The following is a 22,879-nucleotide window of genomic DNA, read 5'->3' on the forward strand; positions in this document are numbered from 1 at the left end:
TTGCTCGTTTTCAATTTTTAGCAACATCTACCCTGGCATACTTTAAAGTTTAGTGACAAAATTAAGTTTTTGGTTAGCTGCGGTATTAAGAGACTAATTCAACCAGAAGTGATATTCAAAAACAGAAACTTCTTTGGGAATGACAAAATCAATATTTATGCAAAGGCTGACATCTTTTAAATATAAAAAAAGCTAGTTTAATACCGTTCCTTTACGGAATAATAAAGAATTAGCAGTGGTCCAATGATAATTCAAACAGTGCCTTGCAATCGATGCTAGTGCATCAAGCTAAAATACAGACCATAGAAAAACCCATCGAGAAACAGAAGTTGATATCAGCCCTTAGGTAGGGTTTAAAAGAAAAGATTTGGCAAAACCTTATCGTGAAAAGTCTTTCATTTGGATACATCCGTTCTGACAAATCTTTATTTTTCTGTGACTTGAAACCTGGTCTGTAAATCTTCAGATGAGTGCCAAAAACGTGGTTGGAAATACCAAATAAAAAAGATTCAAGCCTTTTTCTATTTAACAAAAAAGAAAATTTTTGGTTTAGCCAATCATATGTTTTACAAACGTTTACTTGGAAGGGGAAGTGTGATTCTAACAGAGGAAATAAATTTATGAAGTAAAAAAATGTAAAAATACTGGATTAAAAAACGTTTTGATGCTTGGCGCCTAAAAATTGATGGTGGTACTGTTTCAAAACATATTGTTTTACTATATATATTTCGTAAATATGCTTGGTACCATGTTTTGTTGCAAAAGGAGCCACTGGTAATTTTACTACAATTAAACCACAAATACTCGACTAATAAATTAAAACCTAAACCGTTTGCTTCCTTACTTTCTAATAAAACGATCAAAACGGCGTCTATACGCTCGATATCATCAACCATGCTTTACACAAAAAATATCGTTCGCCGATTTTCAAAACGGCAATTACTTCTCTGTCAAAACATTATTATATGACCCTCGTAGTATCAGAATTTTTAAACTGTTGTGGTTTCAATGAATGGAAACTACGTTGACAAAACTGTGGGAATGCACCGTCTGCCGTGAAGAAATCTCAGCTATTCAAATGTTTGGTTAACCCTTTTTAATGTGCGCCAACAATTGAGGCAAACTGAAACATTAGGTGCCAAAAAAGGTTCTTGCGACAGCTTATGAATGGTGACCCGCAACAGGGCAGAAATGATAAATTATAACTTTAAGGATACTTTGCAGATATGTTGTGGGCAGATATAGACGTCTTTTATGCAAGTTATTGGGCAAATATGTCGCAATGTTTGCGTCAGCTTACCGTTTGAAGAAGCAAAGAAATAATCAGGCTGGGGTATCTTTGTTGCTAACTTTTCAAAAAGAGTTGTGTTGCTCTTTCATGATACTGTCTCGTTCATTTATTCAAAGTAACTTCGGTTTCTAAAAACATTGTAAGCAAATTGACTGCTTTAATACCCTGTCACAATTCCAGATAAATAAGTCCTAACTGCATGCAACAGAGTGCATATTTCGATGCACTGAACTGATTAACATAGCATTCTGTGCTGGGTAACCCTACGTAATTGTGCTCTAATGGCAGATTCCTTTCAGGGGCAGCGAGGGAAAATTATATTGCTTTGGTTGAGATATCAACACACATAAAAAATTTATTATCTTACTAGAAAATCTAAAAGTGTGAAAATTCATTATGATTTTGCCAAACAGTGACCTCTTATGATCGTCTTCATATTATCAAGCACCTCTTTTATTAATTATCGCAGTAATACAAGAAAATCCATAGAGTTCAGGTATGCACCGACAGCAAGACAACTGAAACGTCAGATTTTAATAGCCGGGCCTGGTCGAGCTATATTTTCAAAGGGTCTCTTTAATCACAAGAAAAAAACATTCACAGTAAATAATTCGCGCAGTGCTTATACAATCCTTAGTTATGATTACACTGTTTCAAACCATAGTTATGATTACACAACGAACTATTGCGTTCATTAAAAGATGACATCTGTGTTCGAATAGAGCGACTTTAGTAGTTGAGATCATCACCAGGTCTAATAGCTTCCACTCGACAAAAGGAAGCTCAAGTTTTCGAAAATTAAATTACACCTATCGTGCCCTACATGCATAACCCATGAAAGAGTAAAAATCTAGACGTCGACTGGATAAAAGAGTTTAAAATACCTACCTTAGATTAAGTCAAAAATGTTCTTAAAATCATCAGTTTTTAACTGGTGATATTTATTCTAAAAAACAAAATCTTCTTCCGTCATGTCGATAGCCCATTGAAACTTCTGTCTTTGGGTTTTATTGTAGATTTTCTCAATCGGCACATCGTTTTTCTTACACCTAAAGGTGAAGAGGGAATTTTTATCATTACAGAAGGACTGTCAGGGGTCCGAATCTTGGCTATGCGCCTGAACATGGAAATGAGACTTTCGGGTTGGAGCGAGGACATGACATGGAAGTATTTTTTGTCAAATTTGAACAACCCCCCAGCAAAGGGAAAGGGTAGGGGCTATCACAGAATAAATTGGCACACTTTCCTATCTTATTAGTGGGAACATTTGTGCCAAATTTTAGCTGGTTTGGCGAGGTGCGGTGCAATCCTCTGGTGAATTGACATGGAATGACCCATAAAAGAACTACAAATCTTTGCTCACCATGCGACAGAAATTCTAGGATCCAGATAGTTCAGCTTTGACGTACCAAGAGCAATTTCTTTGTTTTCTTCCTAAAATTATCATAAGATAAAAATGATTTACAATGAAGCATTGCTCTCATATTCAAGAACCGCAATTAATATAATTCAATTCAGCTTAACGAAATATTATTTCGCAAAAACTGATGACACTAAAGCTCAACTCATTCATTGTCATTCTAACTGGGGTCTGTGTTATAATTCATATTCGTCTCTCAAGAAGCTAATACTGGTAAGAAAGAAATCTTTTTGCAAAAATAGTCAAAAGACGACAGCTAGGAGGCGATAAAAGCGACATATGATAGGCTTTAAATAAATTTCAATTGGATTCGTCAGCTTGGTTGGTCATCAAAGAAGACATACGCAAACCAGTACGGCAAGTTGTTAACGCTCCTGTGATAAATTTTGACAACAAATGTACGAACCTTGTCTGTCATACTGACTTCAAGTTTGAACAGCTGCTCCTTCAGACGTTTCATCTGATTGTCCTTTTTCTCGATGTTTCTGAAAACAAGATAACGTAGAAATATACCACACACGATAGGTTGATAAAATAATCGACGCAGGGAACATGAAACTACGACCAAGCCGGCAACTGTTAGCTAAAAAATTATAGGGAAAGCCCCACTGACGTGAGTGTTCCATTTTGTGTCGTAAGATCAGGGTAAAAAGCACGTAATTCTTATCTATATAAATAACCCCCCTTCAACAAGTACTTGTTTGTTACTTTGAATTTTTGTAGGGAAGAAAAGGTCAATTAACTGAGGGCGGATATTTCTTATAATTTTTAAGTTTCTTTTTCTTATAATATTCAATTGTCTTTCCTTCATTAATTAATTACGATCTAGGCAAAATATTGTTCCACTTAAAACTAGATTTCTTATCGAAATGTTCCTTGTTGAATGGGCCATTCATATTTGTATGACTTAGCTAGTTGAAATCTGCCCTTCGTTTGACTGCCTCATGTTTCTCCTTCCATATCTCCTACTTAATAATGTGCCTTAAAACTCCCTTCACGTGGTATAATAAAGTATAAAGCGGTAGTATAAAGCGTTTTGAACAGAAGAAAACCGTTCAGAATCGAGGTAATACTTTGGTTATAAAAACATGCCTACAGTCCTGGCCAGAAGTTATTGGAGTGGCTGGCAAATTGTAGTCTTTTTGATAAATACGCTCCCCACCCCCACAGTCAATGTTGGTACGCTCTACCCATTTCGATTGCTGTTACTTGGGTATTTTACAAAAAACCAACATTGCTGCAGGGTTGGGGGGTTTTAATAACATTATTGGGGTAAAAATGCATTTTGAATGGTTTTTTTCTCCAGTCTACTGACCTCTTGGCCAGGATTGTAGAATAAAAGTCAGATGACATAAGAAACAAAAATTAGAAAATTTTGCAACGAAATCTGTTTCTTCCTATGACAACAAGTAAAGACTAGGAATTATACTATACGAGGATGCAACAACATAATACGAATTAAGTGATTAGAAAACAGGATTTGGGAAAATATACCGATAGTTTTGGGCTTGGATCTGAAAACCTGACAAGGACAAGTTGTTAGAGCAACGACAAAGTTAGTCGCTCTTCGCGGGTTCGATTCTTGTGTGAGAAGGAAGAACTGCAGGATAGGCTGTCCCCGGATTCTGTGAATCTTGCAATGAGTATAATATAAAATGTAAAATGTTGCGATTAGTCTGTCTTTCGCTAACATTTTCAATTCCTGGCCTGATCAGTCACTCGCTAACATTTTCTCTTAGTTTATAATCCCAATACATATAACAAGATTTAGGATAGAAAAAAGGAAACAGGATTACAATTTTTGTACCAGGTAATAAATCAACCTTCTAAAGGAAATTCTAAAATTGGAAATTGAAAAAAGCTGTCGCTCCCAAGAGAATTTGGAGAAATGCAGAGTCGTTCGAGTACAGCTGCCAGTCGAGTTAACGGAACATAAATGTCAGTTGGCTGTTTAAACAAAGCTAATTATTTTAAAACATAATAAAATTCGCAGATTAATCGCAACACAGCTGCAGGTCTGTCCAAACAACATCCAACAGGCTTAAAAGCATACATCTGTGTACAGATTAAAAAGTTACTTTGTTTAAAGAGGACCCTTTTGGAATAACGTAGCAAGGAGAGGGGAAAGCCTCTAGTTGGAAAACAGACAATAACGATTTGCAAACACTACAATCAAAAGTCCTTACTTTTCGTCCCGTGAACCTTTGCCACTGTTTTTCAATTCCTTCAGTTCCTTTCTGACATCTTTTATTGCTGTCTTCTTATCTTTAATCTACAAAAATGTTTCAAAATTAGTCGACTCAAATTAAACTAACTTAAATGCGAGAGGCGAAACTGAATAATTCGAATATCCTCGTGGCATACACGTGGAGGAGTTTCTTGACTGCATAAACGAATCACAGGTCGCCTAGGGTCAGGGAACACTCTCCAAAGAATATGACAGCCAGCAAAACATGATACCTCTCCGGATTCTTCATGTTCGCCTTTAGAGAACTGAGGTTTATTTCAAATTGGTCTTAATACTATTTCCACGCAAGTTTTTATATCGAGAAACTAGCTGAAATATTCTACTGCCTAGGACAGCGTTTTGCAAATCATTATTCTCGACAACGACAAATGTGACACTGACGCTATAGGTTTAAGGGTTTTCTTTGAGAGTTAAACAAACTACAAAGTCCAAGCATCTGCTAGACAACATCTCCCGGAAAAAGGGGTTGGGAAAAGTGCAATTTTCATCATGTTCAAGAGCTGAAAGTTTTCCAATTGGAGAAATTTGATGATCGCATCGCATGATAGAGCAAGCCGATGCGGGGTGAGTTTCGCATTGCAAACAAAGTGTTGTAAGACAAACCTTATTCATAAGATTCTCCATCTGTTTGTCGAATGTTTTCGGTGGAGCCCGCTAAAAGAGACAAGATGTTTCCATGCAGAACTGCGATAAGACTTAGGGACTTAGAAATCTATAACAAGATTGCTAATATATATTTGTATATATGACTATTCTAGAACAATTCTTATAGTCATATCTTTACAGATCTTTTACCGGATATTGCTTTATAATGTCTCCTGCAAACTAGAAGTACAGTCATCCCAACGACAATACCTTAACATAGATCACTCTAAAAATCCTATCTTTAAGGCAACTTCTATAATACAAAAATAACCAACACCGACAGCCAATTTGGTATATAAGGAATCGAAAGGAAATCATCTTTTTATGGTTCCATTTCAAATTTCATGTTTAAGTCTAGTAAATACTGACACGAGACCAATGAACAAGTAGAAAATATAATCACGGTAAATCAACGTGCATTTGAAAACAAGTTTAATTAAAAGTAGTTATTTGTTTTTAATTACAAGCTGCTTAATTTGTCTGTGAAGCTTTTTCGCTGTTATTTAACAAAGTACTTGTACGCTCGGCTAGCTTTTTACGAGCAATGTTCAGGCCATCATGATAATAAACATTAAAAATTTATAACAGCTTCGTTTAAATTAAGATTTTATTTTATAGCATTCAAAATAGCTTGGATTAAACCAGATGGTTTCTTGTAGAGCTTGTATTTGCTCACAACAAAGAAATGTACAGCTGGAAAAGCAAAGTCGAAAATTATTATCTTCTTCCATAAGTTTTATCTTCCATAAGGCATTTATTCTGAGGTCGTTACAAAACTGGGTGTAAATTATATTTTTTTCCGGGCGCTATTGGCTTTAACACGTTCGCCTTCATAATGCGGGAAGATAATTGGGTTAAAGGCATAATAATTCAGGGCCGTAGAGAGATTTCGGAGGCCCTGGGGGAAAATGGAAAAACGTGGACCCCGAGGGAATATTTTGACGACCACCCCCTGTGGATTAGCTTAAATAACACTTAAAATAATTTTCTGCAGTCGTTTTTTGCTAGAGCTTAAAAAATGTTATCATATTAAGGCATACTTATGTTACTCAATGAAGTTGTGCGTGTTTCACCTGATGAAGAGTTGTGCACGAAACGTCGTCCCAAATATTAATTTCTTGTACAAAGTCGTTATTTATTGCATCAAAATTTGTTCATACGTATGTTACGTTTGGTTAAATCCATTCACAAAATGGAATTAATTACTTTATGAGGACCCCTAGAAATCGAGGCCCTGGGGCAATTCGCCCGTTTTTGCCCCTTTTGGTGGCCCTGTTAATATTGATACTAATTAATATGGGGAAGAGGATGAAGGGAAAGATTTGAAAAACTGTTAATACTATGTGAAGGTGATGCAAAATTTTTTTCGCCTTTAGACAAAGCTTCAGACAATGTCCGAGAAAGGTACAACACAAAATGTGCTAACCTGATGGTTGCAAAGTATAGCGACAGCTCTGTTTGCCCTGTTGTAGGCCAAGAGTTTTCCCGTCACGTTCTCTCCATCAACAGTCAGTTCACCAAGCTGATCTTGCAGTGTCTTCGATGCGTTGAAAGTACGGAAAACTTTGGCCGTGAGACCTTCCATCAGCTCTCCAAGATACTTGTTCAAACTTGTTGTCTATAGAAATTAAATATTATGGCTTGAGAATTTTTCCTATGAATGAAGATTTCAAAATTTGTGCAGGGTCGTTAACAGCAGAAATTGACAAAAAATTTATACAAAAAACATTCACAATTTTGTCCACAAACGATTTTGATTAATAGAGCTGTTCCATAACATTAACATAAATTCTCGAAAACGAAAAATAAATGTTAAGAAATTACTGCTATAAACTTATAATAAAGTAAGGTAACACAACATTTATATTGGGTGCGGAAACTTTTTTACGCACTTTTTACATATTTTTAACGCCTTGAAATATTTTGGTGATGGTGACAGCATTCTTAATAAGATGGCTGATCAAGAAAATCTGTGAACAAAACGGCGAGCACCTTCCGGTTGAAAACTCAGGCGATTATCGGGAAGGGCCTTCTCAAACATTGGTGTTAATCAATTTGATTTCGAGTTGCGAACAGAAAACTCTTGCTTATACTTGAATAAGCCGACTCATATTAAAAACATAGATATCTAAAGGTAAGTCAAATGTAGTGTTAAAACAAAGAAAAGATAAAAAAGAGAAATGTTTACACCATAGGTTTTGAGTCGTGTAATAAACGCCAGCTGGAATAAGCGCCTATTCAAAATATCGAAAGTTAATTCAGCGGCCGGGGGCTTAATCAAGGATTTGAAATGGCGCAAATTTCAGTTTGTGTAATAAAATATAGTAGGCCGTACCGTTAGTCTGTCAAACAACTCGTCATCACCCGATTTTCCTTCCATAAACAGAGCCAGGTTCTTGAAAACCTAAAATCAACGAAAGAGCATTATTCCAATAACTGCTTCAAGAAATTGATGAGAATGCTTACGATTCCTTTATTCTAAATGCTGTGATGTAAATGATTTAACACAAAGGTTGAAGCAAGAAAAAGAGAATCAATTTCTAGGATCTTTGAATTTTGATGCCATAGTCTCAAAGAGCATCATGAATAACGTCTCATCAAAATCAGAAAAATGTGTTACAAATAGGCTGAGATGTGGCCAAATGAGTATATGCTCTTTCCCCATCAAATTTCTGTAATTTGGTCTTGGTTGATAACTTCATCAACCAAGCCAAAATCCGTTCGCAAATCTTTTAATGGTCCTCACCTAATTCTTTACATATCAATTGATTTTGCATGTCTAGAAGTAGTTCATAATGTGTCGGATTCATTTGGTCAAACATAAAAAATTTCTAAAAATATTTTTATGACGTCACTGTGACGTCATTAAAAGCACCTACCCGCTTCTCAACAGGAACGTTGTTTTGATACCTAATGGAATCTTTACCAAGGAAATCGAATTCAACAACATTCTCTTGGTCATCTACCTCTTTGTGAAGCTCTGAAATCAAGACAACAATGTAACTAAGAAAATATGGCGCAACTTTAAAAAAGTATTTAATAAAAAGTTTCTTCTATGGTTTTTAAGCCATGTGCTCGGAAGAAAAGAATTATCATTACCCTTAGGTTGATAAAACTAATTTAGAAAAATACTTCGTACAATGTAGTATGAAGATCTTGAGAAACGAGACCGTAAGCCATAATTTCAACTGGTGTATCTATTATGACTCAACCTTGCTCTTCAAACCATCAGTAAAAGTTTGAGCTACTGTCGATCCCGAATCGGGGAACCTGCCTAACTTTAGAAGTAGGGGGTGGGGTGGCAAGGGTGTAATTACAGGTTTACAAAAAATATTTTATGTCTCAACTTTGTCTTGGAAAAAAGTGCATTAATAGACCATTTTCAAATTTATTTCTACTCTAATTGGAAAAAGCTGTACTCAATATGGTGATTGACGAGTTTATGGTATTTCTACCACAGGGTATTACTGACACCCACTGTAAGATACAGCGTTGCTTGCACTGTCCACTAATTAAACAGAACGAAGGCCAGCAACGCCGAGTAGACATTTACAGAATGCAAATCGGCTATGTTGAAACACTAGGCCCTAGTCAGAGATCTGCAGTAAATACATTTAAGCTGACAAGCACAATCCTTCCTATTTGAAACAGATTATACAACTTAAGACCCTCCCACTCTTTATATATTTCTTAATTCTTGTTAAACTGAACACAGGATATTCAATTTCACCACAAACAATAAGGTAATTTTTGAGAAGCAAATTAGGACACAAACATGACAGATAGCTTGGGTCGGTCGACTACTCTTCGCAAAACACAGGCTTATTAGGGATGGTTATATTGTAAAAGATTGTGGGAAAGTCGTTAAGTAGGACTTACATGGGGGGGGGGGGGCGATGGTTGAACGTCTATAGGCACATTATTAAGTAGGGGATATGGAAAGAGAAACACGAGGCAGTCAAACGAAGGGCAGATTTCAACTAGCCAAGTCATACATATATGAATGGCCCATTCAACAAGGAACATTTCGATAAGGAAATCTAGTTTTAAGTGGAACAATATTTTGCCTAGATTGTAATTAATTAATGAAGGAAAGACAATTGAACATTATAAGAAAAAGAAACTTAAAAATTATAAGAAATATCCGCCCTCAGTTAATTGACCTTGTCTTCCCTACAAAAATTCAAAGTAACAAACAAGTACTTGTTGAAGGGGGGTTATTCATGGCAAATGAGCTTCATATCGGAAAAATGCACTTACTGATATGTTCCACACGCAGAGAACAACAGCCAACAGTGTCTGCTGACTCGCCTTCCTCTTTCTCGTGCCCAGCTCTCAAAGCTAACTTGTCAATAAAGTACAAAGCAACGCCTCGCTGGCGAATTCGCATTTCTTTCGATTTCCAGTCTTCTTGGTAATTCGCACGAATTTTCTCCACACAACTCTAAGCAAGGAATAAACATTTTAGTTAGTTTGAAAATATTTATACAGTATAATCCGGTTATAACGTACTTTAAGGGACCAGCGTATTAAGTACGTTGTATCCGAAGTACGTTGTAACGAGGGTAAGTAAAAATTGATTAAAACCAAGCACACTTTTGCCGGGACCAAGCACACCAGTACGTTATATCCGAAAGTACGTAATAACCGAGTACGTTATAACGGGATTCTACTGTACCATGTTAAAGATTCTATTAAGAATAATGATCAGCCCTTGTGCATGTATCAAATCTCGTTCGGTAAAAATATTCACCAGAATTACCGGTCACCTTAAGTCATCTTAGTTTCAAACTAGTAGTCGGAAAATTTCGGCATTGATAATCTAATTCTAACAAACGAAAATCAAAATACAAGGAAAAATCACACTGTTAATCTCTAAACAAAACGCAATGATTTCATTTCTTGGTAACGAGTGAATACTTGAAACGTTGTTTTAACAGTCTATTTCGTTCTCGCATTTAATTTATTTACTCATTGTATTGTCGTTATTTAGATAAAGATTAAGATATTTCAACATATTGCAAATACCTTACAGTGGAGAAACCTTTGTCCCAAAAAATATGATATAAAGGGACTTTATAAATGAGATTGGAATGAGGGTGATAGTGAATGTCCAAAACCTTGAAGAACTGCTCTTGAATTAATTAGAAGTTAGACGAACGCTGTGGCAAGAACAGAGAAAAACGAGGCAAGAATACACACGTGCCAAGAACAAATGTAAACGCGATAAAAACAAATGTACACGTGAAAAAAACAAATATGCACGTGAAAAAAACAAATATGCACGTGACAAGAACTTACTTTAAGTTTCCTGGCTGTCTCGTATTTTTGCCAATCTTTCTCTCCCTATAAAATAGACATTCATGTCAATTCTCTAAACAGCATTTCACCCAGTAATGACAAAGTAACAACAGCACTTCAAGTTGTGTTTGTAAGCAGTGTGTGTTAAATACCTTCAGTTTTGTCGCGGAATTCAACATTACATATTTGTAATTTCCGGCAATGTTTTCTACCCAACAAGCCAGCCAAGTCACCTAGAATAAAAAATACTTCATCAAACATAACGTTCACAAAAAATCAGCAAGAATAATCAGCAAGGAAACGATTACTTTCTTACAGATTAAATCTTTTTAATAATCAATAGTCTAAAATATTTTACTGTTTAGTGCATATTTTTAATCAACAGAACACCAAATTATATATGACATAAGTCATTTCTAAAAAAAATCTGTCTAATAAATAGAAGACCGAAATTACAATTGGAATCTATTTACTTAGAGAGTTGTTCTTCCGTCAAGACTAAAACAAGGGCATCTGCAATGTATGTATCTAGGCAGGCTAGATCGCCCCTAGAGACAACCCAGGGCTTCTTCAAACATGAGCTAAAAATTCCAAGAAATGTTGCTTAGTCCACGCTATGACTAAGGTTTTGTTGACCTCTAGAGGTTATCCCTACCTTATTGTCATGTTGAATGGATTTCCACTTATGCCCCTCTGGAGGACTTGGGACAACAGCATCCCTAAAATACGATCGCTCTATCAAAAACCCCTTACTTAGCAACATCGGATAAAGACGTGTAAACAAAAATATACAAGAAACAAGAATAAACACTTGAACTAAAAAAAATTGCAAATGTGACTGAAAAATACTAATGGTAGCAATAAACTGCTTCTTTACATTGTCAGAATTAATTGTTTTGCTGTTCTACCTTCGTAAATGAAGCAATTAACTATATGTTCATCTCTCTAGCAAAATGGTCGATATTTCTGCTCCGAGAAAACTTAATACAATAAAATTTACGGAGAGGCTAGGTTACCAGTTGCCTGATGACAGCATCAAGTATGAAACTCGGAGTAGCAAATTAGAACTGCTTACAAACCAAAGTGTTCCACTCTTACATGTTTATTCATTGCATCTCTTTCTATGGACAATCAATCTTAAAATTTTAATCACTAAAATTAAACTTGACAACATGACTATATCACCATAGCTAATTGGTATGAAAAACAAACAATTTATATAATGCATTTTCCTACTTTCCAATATTGATTATAATGTCCTCAGCCTGCACCCTCCTTTTCAATTTCCCTTGTTTGGGGTGATCCCCTCTCCCCCTGAACAAGCCGGGAGGCTCAATCCTGAAGTTGCCAACTTTCTGCTTGTGCCCATCCATGATACACATGCCATATTTGTCTGCAATCTGCTGGTTTTCGTCTTTGAGCACCTGCTTTTCAGCTTTGGACATTGCCTTCCGTTCTTCTGATTTCTAATTAAAAAAAGGTTGTCAAACATGCTGCTTTAAATATTCAAAATATATAGGGAAACATTAAGGGCATACCCGTGAAGCTAGTTTGTTTAGAAACAGAGGGTGAATCCACAAATGGATTGCTGGTGATTTGGGGAGGGGGGGGGTGCATAACAGTATAAACAAAGCAGAATTTTATCGAAAGCTTTACCTTTAGAAGTTTAGAAGGCATGCACCAAAGCCCTCTCCTTTTGGTCCTGTAACTCTACATTAATCTATAGCACAATAAAAAAACTAATGCATTTCCCATCTAAAACAAATCCCTTTTGGTTACATTTCAGAAGCAAACAAAAACGAAAAACGAAATAGAAAACAACCTGTTGGTAATAGTCGAATATCTCTCGGAATTTGCATTTCTTCAAATCTTTGATGAGTTTCCTTTCGTCGTCAGTCATAACTTTTCTCCAATCTTCCATGAAATTGTTGTTAAATATATCTTTGCTCGAGTACTCATGCTCGATCATCCTTGCGTAAAAACCAGCCACTTCTTCGGTTTCATCACTAAGAACAACATGTTTACCTGAAAATATGAAACATTCTCATTTCTAACGATACCCTTTTTGTAAGAAATGGAAATGCAAATTTGACCATATGAGGTATGCATCGTACTGGCAAATGATTCTTTCTCCAACCACAAAAACTTATGAACCAGCAAGCAGTTCTAAGTAAGCTTCTAAATCTTCTAAACAACGCATGGAGTGCACCTCGATCACTCCATTCCTTATTATGGCCGGACTATATCCAGACATCAATAATTTTAAACTGCACAAGGAAAGACGATTTCCAAATACTAATAATTAGTTCCCCTTACATTCATTGGAGCATAACAATAACAGACAATGGCAAAAAGGCGTATCAACGTCAGGAAAATAATATCAGGAAAATATCTGGCGAGGAAAAAATGGCACATTTGATTGGTTCCTTTCTTAACCAATCATTTGTCGCCAACCTCTCACATGGTTTAAGACTTTCAAGAGAGACCATGAATTCTTACTGTCTACAAAAGTCACAAAAATTGAAATATAAAATATATGCTAGACGACTAGTTTATCTAGCTGCCATTTGTATCAAGAAAATTAGCTGCGGCCGAAGAAGTATAAAATATCTTCCTAGAGAAAGATACAACGTAGGTGTACGTATACATACCATCATAATAGAATTTGACGTTAGACGGGAGTCTATCATAAAGCGGTGGGAAATACGGACCCTAAAAGAGAAATAAGGAATACATGTCTCTGTTAAATTATGCAACAAAACCTTAATTTGTTGATCATTGTTGATCATTGATCATGTTGATGATTCAGAAATGACAACTTTTTTCTAAGCAAATAGTTACTTCAAAGAGAAAATTTGGTTTCAAAACTTAACTATTAAAGCATTTTACAAATAGTAAGTAAATTTAAGACCATTGTCTATTTTTGTAAACTAAAACATTACGTACATTGTGCTCTAATGTGATCCATTTGATTCCTTCTGGGTGTGGCTCTTCTTCCCACCATTTCCATACCTCTTCTTCTTCTTTTGGCTTCTTCTTCCCTTTTGTCTGAGGATTTAAAACATGATCGTCACATAGCAACCAGATAAGTGTAAAGGTAGAGGATAATTTTTTAAAAACGTAAAGACTTATCTTTCTAATTTCTGATTGCAATTAATTCAATCTTGAGTTTATTCTAATAACTTTGATTTTATGGATCTTAACAGGGCCCTTATTGATAACAGCCGCTTTGCTACTGAAAAGCAACCCTGTATAGAGTACCAAAGTGATGACGTCACAAAAATATATTTTTTTAGAATTTTTCACTTTTGATCCCATAACCTGAAAGAGCATCATGAAATACCTTTAGATATGCATAATCAGTAAATATGCATAATCAGTAGAATGGGTTGCAAATTGGCTGAGATATGGCCACATGAGCACTTGCCCCATCAAACCTCTGTTATTTGGTCTTGGTTCATAACTTTATGAACCAGGCCAAAATAACAGTAATCCGTTAGCAAACTTGGAATCTTCCATTGGCCATATCTCGCCCAATTTGGAACATATCTAACTAATTTTGCATATTGAGAGGTATTTTATGCTGTTCTTTCAGATTATGTGGTCAAAGTTAAGAAATTCTAAAAAAAGATTTTTCATGACGTCACACTTCGGCACCCTATAAAAACTGCCTTATTATTATTATTATCATTGTTGCTAAAAACAATAAAAATCTCCAGTTATACAACAAAACAAAGCAGGAGATGTAACATACTCTGAAATTGTACTGACCGGTGACGGTTTTACATCGTCTCTTCCTTTTCCTTTTGACTTTCTGTCCTTGGAGCCAGCTTCTTTCTTAGCTTTCCCCTGGTGAGTGGTTATCAGAAAATTTAAGTGGACAACCAAAACCAAAAACATACAGGAGGGTAGAATAAAACAAGAGGAAGCCAAGATTGATAAAAAATCTTACATTTAGATCTAAGTTGTCTTGTTGGCTTGGTTATCAATAAAAGCATGCCAACGAAAAATTGGCAAGATATATTGATGCAAAGTGATATTAAGTAAGAGTTTGGTTTCTGATACAAAAAGGGCTACAGATGTTAGAGCAAGTTACTGGTTAATGTGTTTAGTCCATAGATTGAGCACACATGCGAAAATAAAGATCTACGACAGCTCTGCTGAGCAAAAATTCAAAGTCCATACCTTCTGCTTGAAATCATCATCGTCGTCATCATCAGGTAGTTTACGTTTCTTTGCTGATGAAGACTTTTCTTCTTTAATTTTCGGCTTCTTGTTAGAAGTGGGAGTTTTTGCTTTTTTGGCCTTTTGAATTCTACAATAAAAAGTCCCCGATCATTCAATGCAAATACAAACACAACAGATTCAACAACAGAAATCTGGGGAACTTCAGACTCATATAAGCTTCACAAATAGATTAGAATAAATTAACTTTATACTCAATGTGAAATTAAATTAATATCCGTGGAACATACATATTATATAATTGGCTACGTTTGGAATCAATGAAATATGACAGCAAAACTAAAAATTTTCTATTGCCGGGCAGATAAAATTATTACTGATTAAAGATACGAAAAAGCTAAACCTTATCTAAATAATTTGTACCTGCAAATTTAGATACTTGACTCAAAAAATTACAACATAGAGTTAAAATACCATAAGTTTCTGAAAAATATCCCTGATCACGTTTAAAAGAGCAAGAGTAATGAGGCAACTATAAGTTTCCTCTTTGGCAATATAATTGAAAATCAGTGCGCCTGGGTACACATATAAAATAGTATAATTGCAATGGTTTAGAAAATCAAAAGCAACAGTGCTGAACATGCATTATGTGAAAATAAAATTCCTTACCTTTCACTCTACAAGTGGAAGCATGGAAGGAAGAATAAAAATGTAATCACTAAGTGATGAAATTAGCAGAAAATATGATATGGAATGACATGAAAACTTCTGAGAAATGTAAGACTGCTGCAACCTAGACATCAACATATTTGCAATACACAAGATTCATATTAAAAATCCCTATCTGAAAAATCACTTCAAATTCTTGATACCCAAACCTTAGGTAACATACATATTTTTATAGTTCTAATTCTTGAAAAATTTACATTTTAAGTTCTGCCCCTTTAGTTTCTCGAAAATGTCCCAAAATTAAGCAAAAATGAGACTAGCACAAAAATGCCAAAACTCCATACATAAGCATTTGAAGCTATATATGTACTTACTTAAAAAAATCACTTCAACTTATAATATATATTTGCCATGCAAGAGGTTACTGACGGCAAAAATTTGACTAAAATAGAAAACATACCAGAGGCTCTTCATCACTATCATCCTCTTCCTTCTTTGGCTTTTTCATTTCAACTTTTTTCTCTGACTTTGAACCACTTGAGGAAGACCTTAAAAAGTTTATATTTAATTCAGCAAACAATGTAAAAAGTAGGATAAGCCACATTCAAGATGATAAAGACATTAAAAAACAAACAATAGAAACCTGTAAATGAGAAGCCAAATTTTTTTCTGTTGGGCCTAAGTGGGTTCCTGTTCCAAGGGTATTAACTACTCTTATAAAATCGGTCCATTAAAAATGTTTTTAAAGTTGTCCTCTATGTCATCATAAATCTTCTATCCTTGATTTCTTGATTTTCCAAATTTTGTGCCAATAGTGTTACAATACTGATGATACTTAAATTTACATAAGATAATGTAAAATTGAAAGTATTCTCAGACATATAATAAATTCATTACATGATAGATCAGAATTTTTTTTGAAAACTAGGGTAGACAAGGTGCCTCTTGAAGTGGCCAAAAATGCCACTTTTTAGCAAGAGGTTATTGATAAGATTTTATTGAGAGCTTTTACTGCACTAATAATGGAAAATTGGGAAAAGGATATACATACTTTTTGCTTATTCTTTGCAGCTAAAAATAGAAACAGCAAGGTATATCACACTTGTTGACTCAAAAAACATCAATGATTGATTGGACAAGAATTTATTTATCATTCACCAAAAGCAGGCAAACTACAACAGCAGAGCAACTAAAGAAAAGGTTAAAGATTAAATAAGAAGCACGAAACTTACCTGTTGGATATCATCATCATCATCTTCTTCAGACTTCACATTGGGTACCTAAAAACAAAATCATATGAATTTGTAAAAACCTGAAGAACAAAGCTTTAAGGATAACCTAGACTGATATCATACTTAAACATGAATTTTGAATTCTTATCATACTAATTACTCATATTATCATACCTATCAAACTTTAACTTGTATTAACATTAAACCACTACAAAGTTTGGTTGAAGGTAGGGAATTCTATATTGTGGAAATTTATTAACATTTTCCTACCTTTAAAAGGATTAACATAACATAAATATAAACCAAAACTTCTCTGGATTCATAGAAAACAGTAATTAAAGCTTTAGTTCTCAATTTTGTGTCTAATAGGTTTTTCCTCAGGTCAGTATAGCAGTCCTTTTAGTGCAGCCTTGACCAGTATGAAACTGACTATGCAAAATAGACCCTCACAGCAGTGATTATCCAACAAAAACATCCATTCTGCTTTCAAGAAAGATACATTTTCAGGCTTTTCGTTTGACAGGAGCCATCACTCACAATTGCCTCAGCACTCATGGAAACCCAGCCATGTGAGCCTTTGTCAAAGGTGCAAAGAGGATACAAAGACCGTAAATCGAAAGACGGAAAATATAAGTAAGATGAATTTACCAAATCTCAATGACAAAATGCATTTGAAAATCAGTTCCACTGCAAATGTTTAGGAATGCTAAAGGTTCTTAGTTTCTGAACTTCATAAGCCCTGGAAACATTGTCTAGACAGTTAAACATGTGTGCTGCTTGTTACGAAAAGGTCTGCATTTTATAAACATTAGTTTTTCTTACATGCTTTGTGGGTTTTGTAACTTCCTTCCGTGACTTTGCAGGGCTGACTGGCTCCTGCTTGACCTTTGGTGGAGTGTGCACTGAATTAAGTGCACTTGGTGTGTTCAATGCACTTTTTGGAGTACTGTTAAGCTTTGACCCATCATGAGACCTTTCCTTTTTTACCTTAACAGCTCTAGAAAATAATACACAGGAGAGCTTATTAATTTAACATTGAAATCACAACAGATGAAATATTAAATTGCATGATATCTTTGAGGCATAATAAGTAAGAAGGAAGAAACAAAGGAAGGGTTTTCTGCAGAATTCGACAACAAGAATCCTATGTTGTAAAATAAAATTTGAAAACAAATTTAATATATATACATATACTAACATTTTGCTGCAGCATATAGGGCTTAATCAAATTAGATTTTTACAAATATTGTTCAAATATGTTTGCTCAGACTGGCATGATTGGCAATTAGCTATTCAGCTTTTCAGGATGCAAAAGTACTTTAACACTGTCTAACTGAATTTTAATCTTTTTTCACTTCTATTAAGTTGTTGAATAATTATTTGGTTACATGGATAGATATAATTAAGATTTTGTGAAAAAGTCAGCATACAACTTACCCATCCACTGCATTTTTCTGAAAAGGAGAAGGAAATATTTTGTTTCACTTTTTGTTCAGTCAGTCATGAATTGTGTTGTGGTTTAATAAGGCATGTGAAAGGATATTAGTGAGAAGAAAATCAAGAATAAAACCTGTTCTATAAATATTTTCCATCATAAGAAAAACATAACAAACAGTGAAAGAAACTTTCTTATGGAAAAAAACTGTTGTAACTTATAAAAAGAAGAAGCAAAATCATTAATATTCACAATTTTCACCCAAAAGTATTTCACTTGAATAAATAAACTCAAATACTGTTTAACTCCTCTCTGTTTGATACACTTACATTTGAATAAATCATTATAATAAATTTAAACTCCAAACAATTTGCACTTGGTTATAAATAAACATTACTTACTGATGGTGATTTCCCTTGTTGTCCATCAATTTTAATCTTTTTTGGTGCCATTCCTAGACCAGAACATCAGAAGTTACAGACCATTTAAACCACGACAAAAACGTTTTTCAATAACTTGCAGAGAAATAGCCCCATAACTTCAAAAGGCAAAATTTTTTGGCAAATTCAGGTCTTTTAATTAAAACAAAAAAGCAAAAGGGGTAAGTCTAAGTTTGAAAATTATTAAGGCATTCAGATTCATCCATTGGGGCATTGTTGTGAGTGAAAGGGCTATTGTGGTGAACAAAATTGAAGGGTGGCAGAATATATTTCCTTTATGACAGATTTCAGCAAAATTATTCAAGCAATCATTTGCTGTCAGTTCCTTTTAACAGTTTCAGAAACATTTTTCTCAATATTTCTTATAAATTTGACAAATTTCATATCAGGAGTACCAAATATGTGGTCAGCCCTCCTCTGTTGTCATAATTCCCTTATCTGCTAATCTTACAAACTTCACAGCAGATAGAGCCAACAGGTTGTAATGTCACTGTCCCTTTGTTGTTATCATATAGAGTTGCTAAGTGATGACTCACAAAAATCTATTTTTTGAAATTTTTGAAATTTGTTCCCATAACCTGAAAGGGCGTCATGAAATATCTCTAAATCTGCGAAATCAGTCAAAGGTATTACGAATTGGCTAAGATATGGCCACTTGACACGGGCTCTGGCTGCATCAAACCTCTGTAATTTGGTCTCCGTTCATAACTTTATGGACTGAGCCAAAATAACAGTAATCTGTTAGCAAACTTCAGATCTTCTATTGGCTCATCCAATTTTTGACAAATTTAACTGATTTTGCATAAATGGAAGTATTTCATGGCGCTCTTTTGTGTTTTGTGGTCAAAATTAGAAAATTCTAAAAATAGTTTTTTTGTGACGTCACACTTGAGAACTGTATTTCTCTGTCCTGCTCCCTCAGAGTATAAAAACTTGGTCATCAAATATATACAATGTCAGAAAACTTACACCTTACAACATATTATGAAAATAAAGGGTTCCAAACTAACATTTCAAAACATTATCAGACTCAGGTTCTAAACTTTGCAAAGCAAGATCAATGCAAGAAAATATTTAACAAGGGGTCTCTGCCCTCAGGCTGACCCTGGAAATCACCACTGGGTGTGACCTATAAGACCATGCTTTTATCACCTTGTTTCAGTGCTTATCTCAGGTGTATCCTCCTAAGGCAAATCTTGAAAAAATATTACCTTTCCTTACCCAATATGTCTTGGGATCTTTAGAATAAATGTGTTGACCGTGTTTTGACAAAAGTGGGGGAGGGGGTAATGATCCTCACCCACTCCTTGAAGTCTATTTTTCTACACTTTTACAGCTCATGCTTTGAAACAACTAGAATTGACCATAAGACATTTGAATAGATTTATCCCCAAATAAACAACACCATAAGGGTAGCTAGGATTTTGAAATTAGTAGTCCCAAATTTAAAAAAAAAATATGAAATGACTATATTGAAAATAACTTACAAAGGAACTTTACAAACATGTTCAAACCAAGAAAGTCTTGAGAGAGAGGGTTAAAGGGGAACATGTGCTCATTTTTAAACTCAGTACATCTGCACATTACAATTTACACACTGAACATATTTGTTTCTTGACTTGCAAACGTTTTTGTTTGGGGATCCTCTAGAATATAGGGGGGCCAGGCTCCCTCTGCCCCCTTCTCACTACCCCGGACGCCACAAGACTAAGTCTAGAGCTATCAATATAAATGAAGTTTCGCGTTTTTTTCTACAAACTCGTTGGAGGTTTCCCTTGCACTAAGGGGCTTTCCTTTCACAAAGATTTTCGCTTCCTGCATAAATTAACATAACTATTAAACTTGACCAAGAGTTTCAAGAGAGACAGTCAAAAACATCTGCATATGTTGGACGGATACAACTTAATTTGAAAAACCAACTATTGCCATTTTATAAAGATGGTGCTATTAATGAAGAAAATTGCCTCTTTTCAACAAAAAACTGATGTTCCTGGAACGTTACCAGCAACTGTATCGAGATAATTACTTAGACCCTATAACGATCGCGCCTGGTTTATGATCATCAATGATTCGAAATTGAAACGGTATGATTGCAGATAATAGGAACTGATTGCAGTTAAACAGAAACTAAACCGATGGATCGAAAATTTGCACAAAAAGAAAGTGAAGTGATGAATTATTTGAAAGAAATATTACCACTTCCATCCTTAGTATCGGACTTGCCGGGTTTCTTTGAATGACCACTGGCCTAAAGAAGCAAAATAGAAACAACAAATCAGTTGGAAATTCCTCCCAAACCTTGTTTGCTATGAAGTTTTCTAGGGGTAAAAGAACAAAAATTACCAACCTTATGTCCCTTCTCGTCTAATTTTCTCTTGAGTCCATTTTCGGCCTAAGATACAAACAGAATATTTCATAGTAGTCTCACAGACATGGGACACCGGTATGGGGGTGCAGGCAACCAAAAAAATTCAAAAACTCCATTCTGAAATTCATAACCTTTCAGTAACAAAAAATTTTACAAGAACTTAATTGAAATCTCTTGGTGCAGAGATTTGAAAAAATATATCCCGAGAACGAAATGGCGAGCTTGTCTCAAAATGCAATGTCCTTTTAGAAAATGGCGACGCGACATAAAAGAAGCGTGGAAATGCTTATAAATTGGAGAACTACCTAATCTTGTTGGCTTGATTCCGGCAGATGCATTTGCAATAAGCCTCATTCCTTCTAGTCCTGCTATCTAATTCAAAAATCTAGCGAATAGCTTTGCAATCAATGTTAGGAAACCATAGCTGATGTCAAACTATCCAAGAAAACTTCCTGAGAAAACTGGATAAGGTTGTCGAAAATCATTCATAAACGAACAAAATACGGCCTAGACATCAACTCTAAAGACACAACAAACCAATTGCATTTAAAAAATATTTACCATAATTTTCTGCTCAAAGCTTCCTCCGTAGTCACCATTCATTTTTAGTGATATGCTCTCTTCTCCAGAATCTGTCTCTGTCCAGAAACTAAGTGTCGATGGAAGAAAATTTTCTAAGTCCGAAGCTGACTTCCTCAGACAAAGGCGAATCGCGAAAGAACGTCTTGGAGGATAAGTTGGCAAATCAGCTACTGCGCATGCTCGTCTTCACCTCATTAAAAATTCAGATGAGGGCGCGTGTCGTGGGGCCTTTCAATTATTTGGCACAATTTCAACAGAATTTCAATAAAAAGAACCCTTCCAGGGGGTAGATCAGCATAGAACTCATCTTTCCATCCCAGAGCTTGTAATCTTTAGAACACTTTACTTTATTCTTGCTTCAAAGATTATAGCCACGTTGACTTCAGCCCCCTCTCTTCTCAGCCCTTTCCTAATTCTCCCTGTGAAGGCTTTGCTTAATGACCCTGGATTACCGACAAAGAAAGTAATTCAACAAATATTTCAAAATTTCATCAAAGCTCTTATCAAAATTACTTCATAATAGTCCAGAAACTATTCTAAAAAATTAATACATGGCATTGAAAAACAAACATTCTTCGGGGTTTCAAAGACGTACCAGACGAAAAATTAGGTTTGCTTCAAAAATTTTGCCTTTTCAAAGTCTGTTTAAAATTTCTAGCCCCAAAATTGGTTCACATTTGTTTAGCAATGCATTTATTACCCTGGGTACCAGGGCCACATAAATTCGAACGCTGAAATAAAAGATAGGTAGCCAATGCCAATAGAGAGAATGGGAGGGCGCGTTGCCCCCCTCCCCCATAAGGCTGTTTGTCAAAAAGTTTAGGTCTCTCCGCAAGTGACACCCCCAACGACTGGCTGACGATAGTCTTATTAGCTTTCCATATTTCATCATTAGCAATTCTGCTTTTAATCGATCATTTTCTGTTGCATTGGCAAAATCAGCCAAAGTCAGTCCTTGCGGAATAATTTAGTGGTCTTTTGTCTTGACTAGTCAGGAAATACTTAAGGTTCCTTTTGCGAGAAATTCAGGGATTTTCCTGGTCGATCGTTGAATTCTTTACAG

At 35.2% G+C, this 22,879-nt stretch overlaps 1 protein-coding gene across 1 annotated transcript; it reads right to left on the reverse strand.

Moving 5' to 3' along the window:
* Positions 1–129: 129 nt before the first annotated feature.
* Positions 130–21,961, reverse strand: LOC135690952 (DNA topoisomerase I, mitochondrial). Its single transcript, XM_089115670.1, has 27 exons — positions 21,796–21,961; positions 21,214–21,258; positions 21,063–21,114; positions 18,828–18,880; positions 18,429–18,445; positions 17,814–17,988; positions 16,992–17,039; positions 16,811–16,830; positions 16,220–16,307; positions 15,091–15,240; positions 14,677–14,754; positions 13,852–13,953; positions 13,557–13,617; positions 12,728–12,930; positions 12,142–12,371; positions 11,561–11,624; positions 11,058–11,138; positions 10,906–10,950; positions 9,865–10,048; positions 8,484–8,584; positions 7,940–8,008; positions 7,031–7,222; positions 5,563–5,613; positions 4,898–4,983; positions 3,118–3,196; positions 2,655–2,725; positions 130–2,340 (listed from the first exon to the last, which is right to left on the reverse strand). The coding sequence occupies exons 1-27, from the start codon at positions 21,835–21,837 to the stop codon at positions 2,238–2,240; spliced, it is 2,490 nt and encodes an 829-aa protein (XP_088971796.1). The 5' UTR covers positions 21,838–21,961; the 3' UTR covers positions 130–2,237.
* Positions 21,962–22,879: the final 918 nt, after the last annotated feature.

This window comes from Rhopilema esculentum, chromosome 4 (assembly GCF_057945365.1).
Source record: "Rhopilema esculentum isolate cy_ngs chromosome 4, ASM5794536v1, whole genome shotgun sequence".
Classification (NCBI taxonomy): Eukaryota; Metazoa; Cnidaria; class Scyphozoa; order Rhizostomeae; family Rhizostomatidae; genus Rhopilema; species Rhopilema esculentum.

Bases quoted from the DNA above. Each gene is read 5' to 3' on its own strand.
- LOC135690952 (XM_089115670.1), bottom strand. From the start codon at position 21,837: ATGAATGGTGACTACGGAGGAAGCTTTGAGCAGAAAATTATG. The intron at 13,618-13,851 runs GTACGTAATGTT...TTTCTCTTTTAG, and splicing joins GGATCACATTAGAGCACAAT to GGTCCGTATTTCCCACCGCT. The intron at 10,049-10,905 runs GTAAGTTCTTGT...TTCCTTGCTTAG, and splicing joins AGACAGCCAGGAAACTTAAA to AGTTGTGTGGAGAAAATTCG.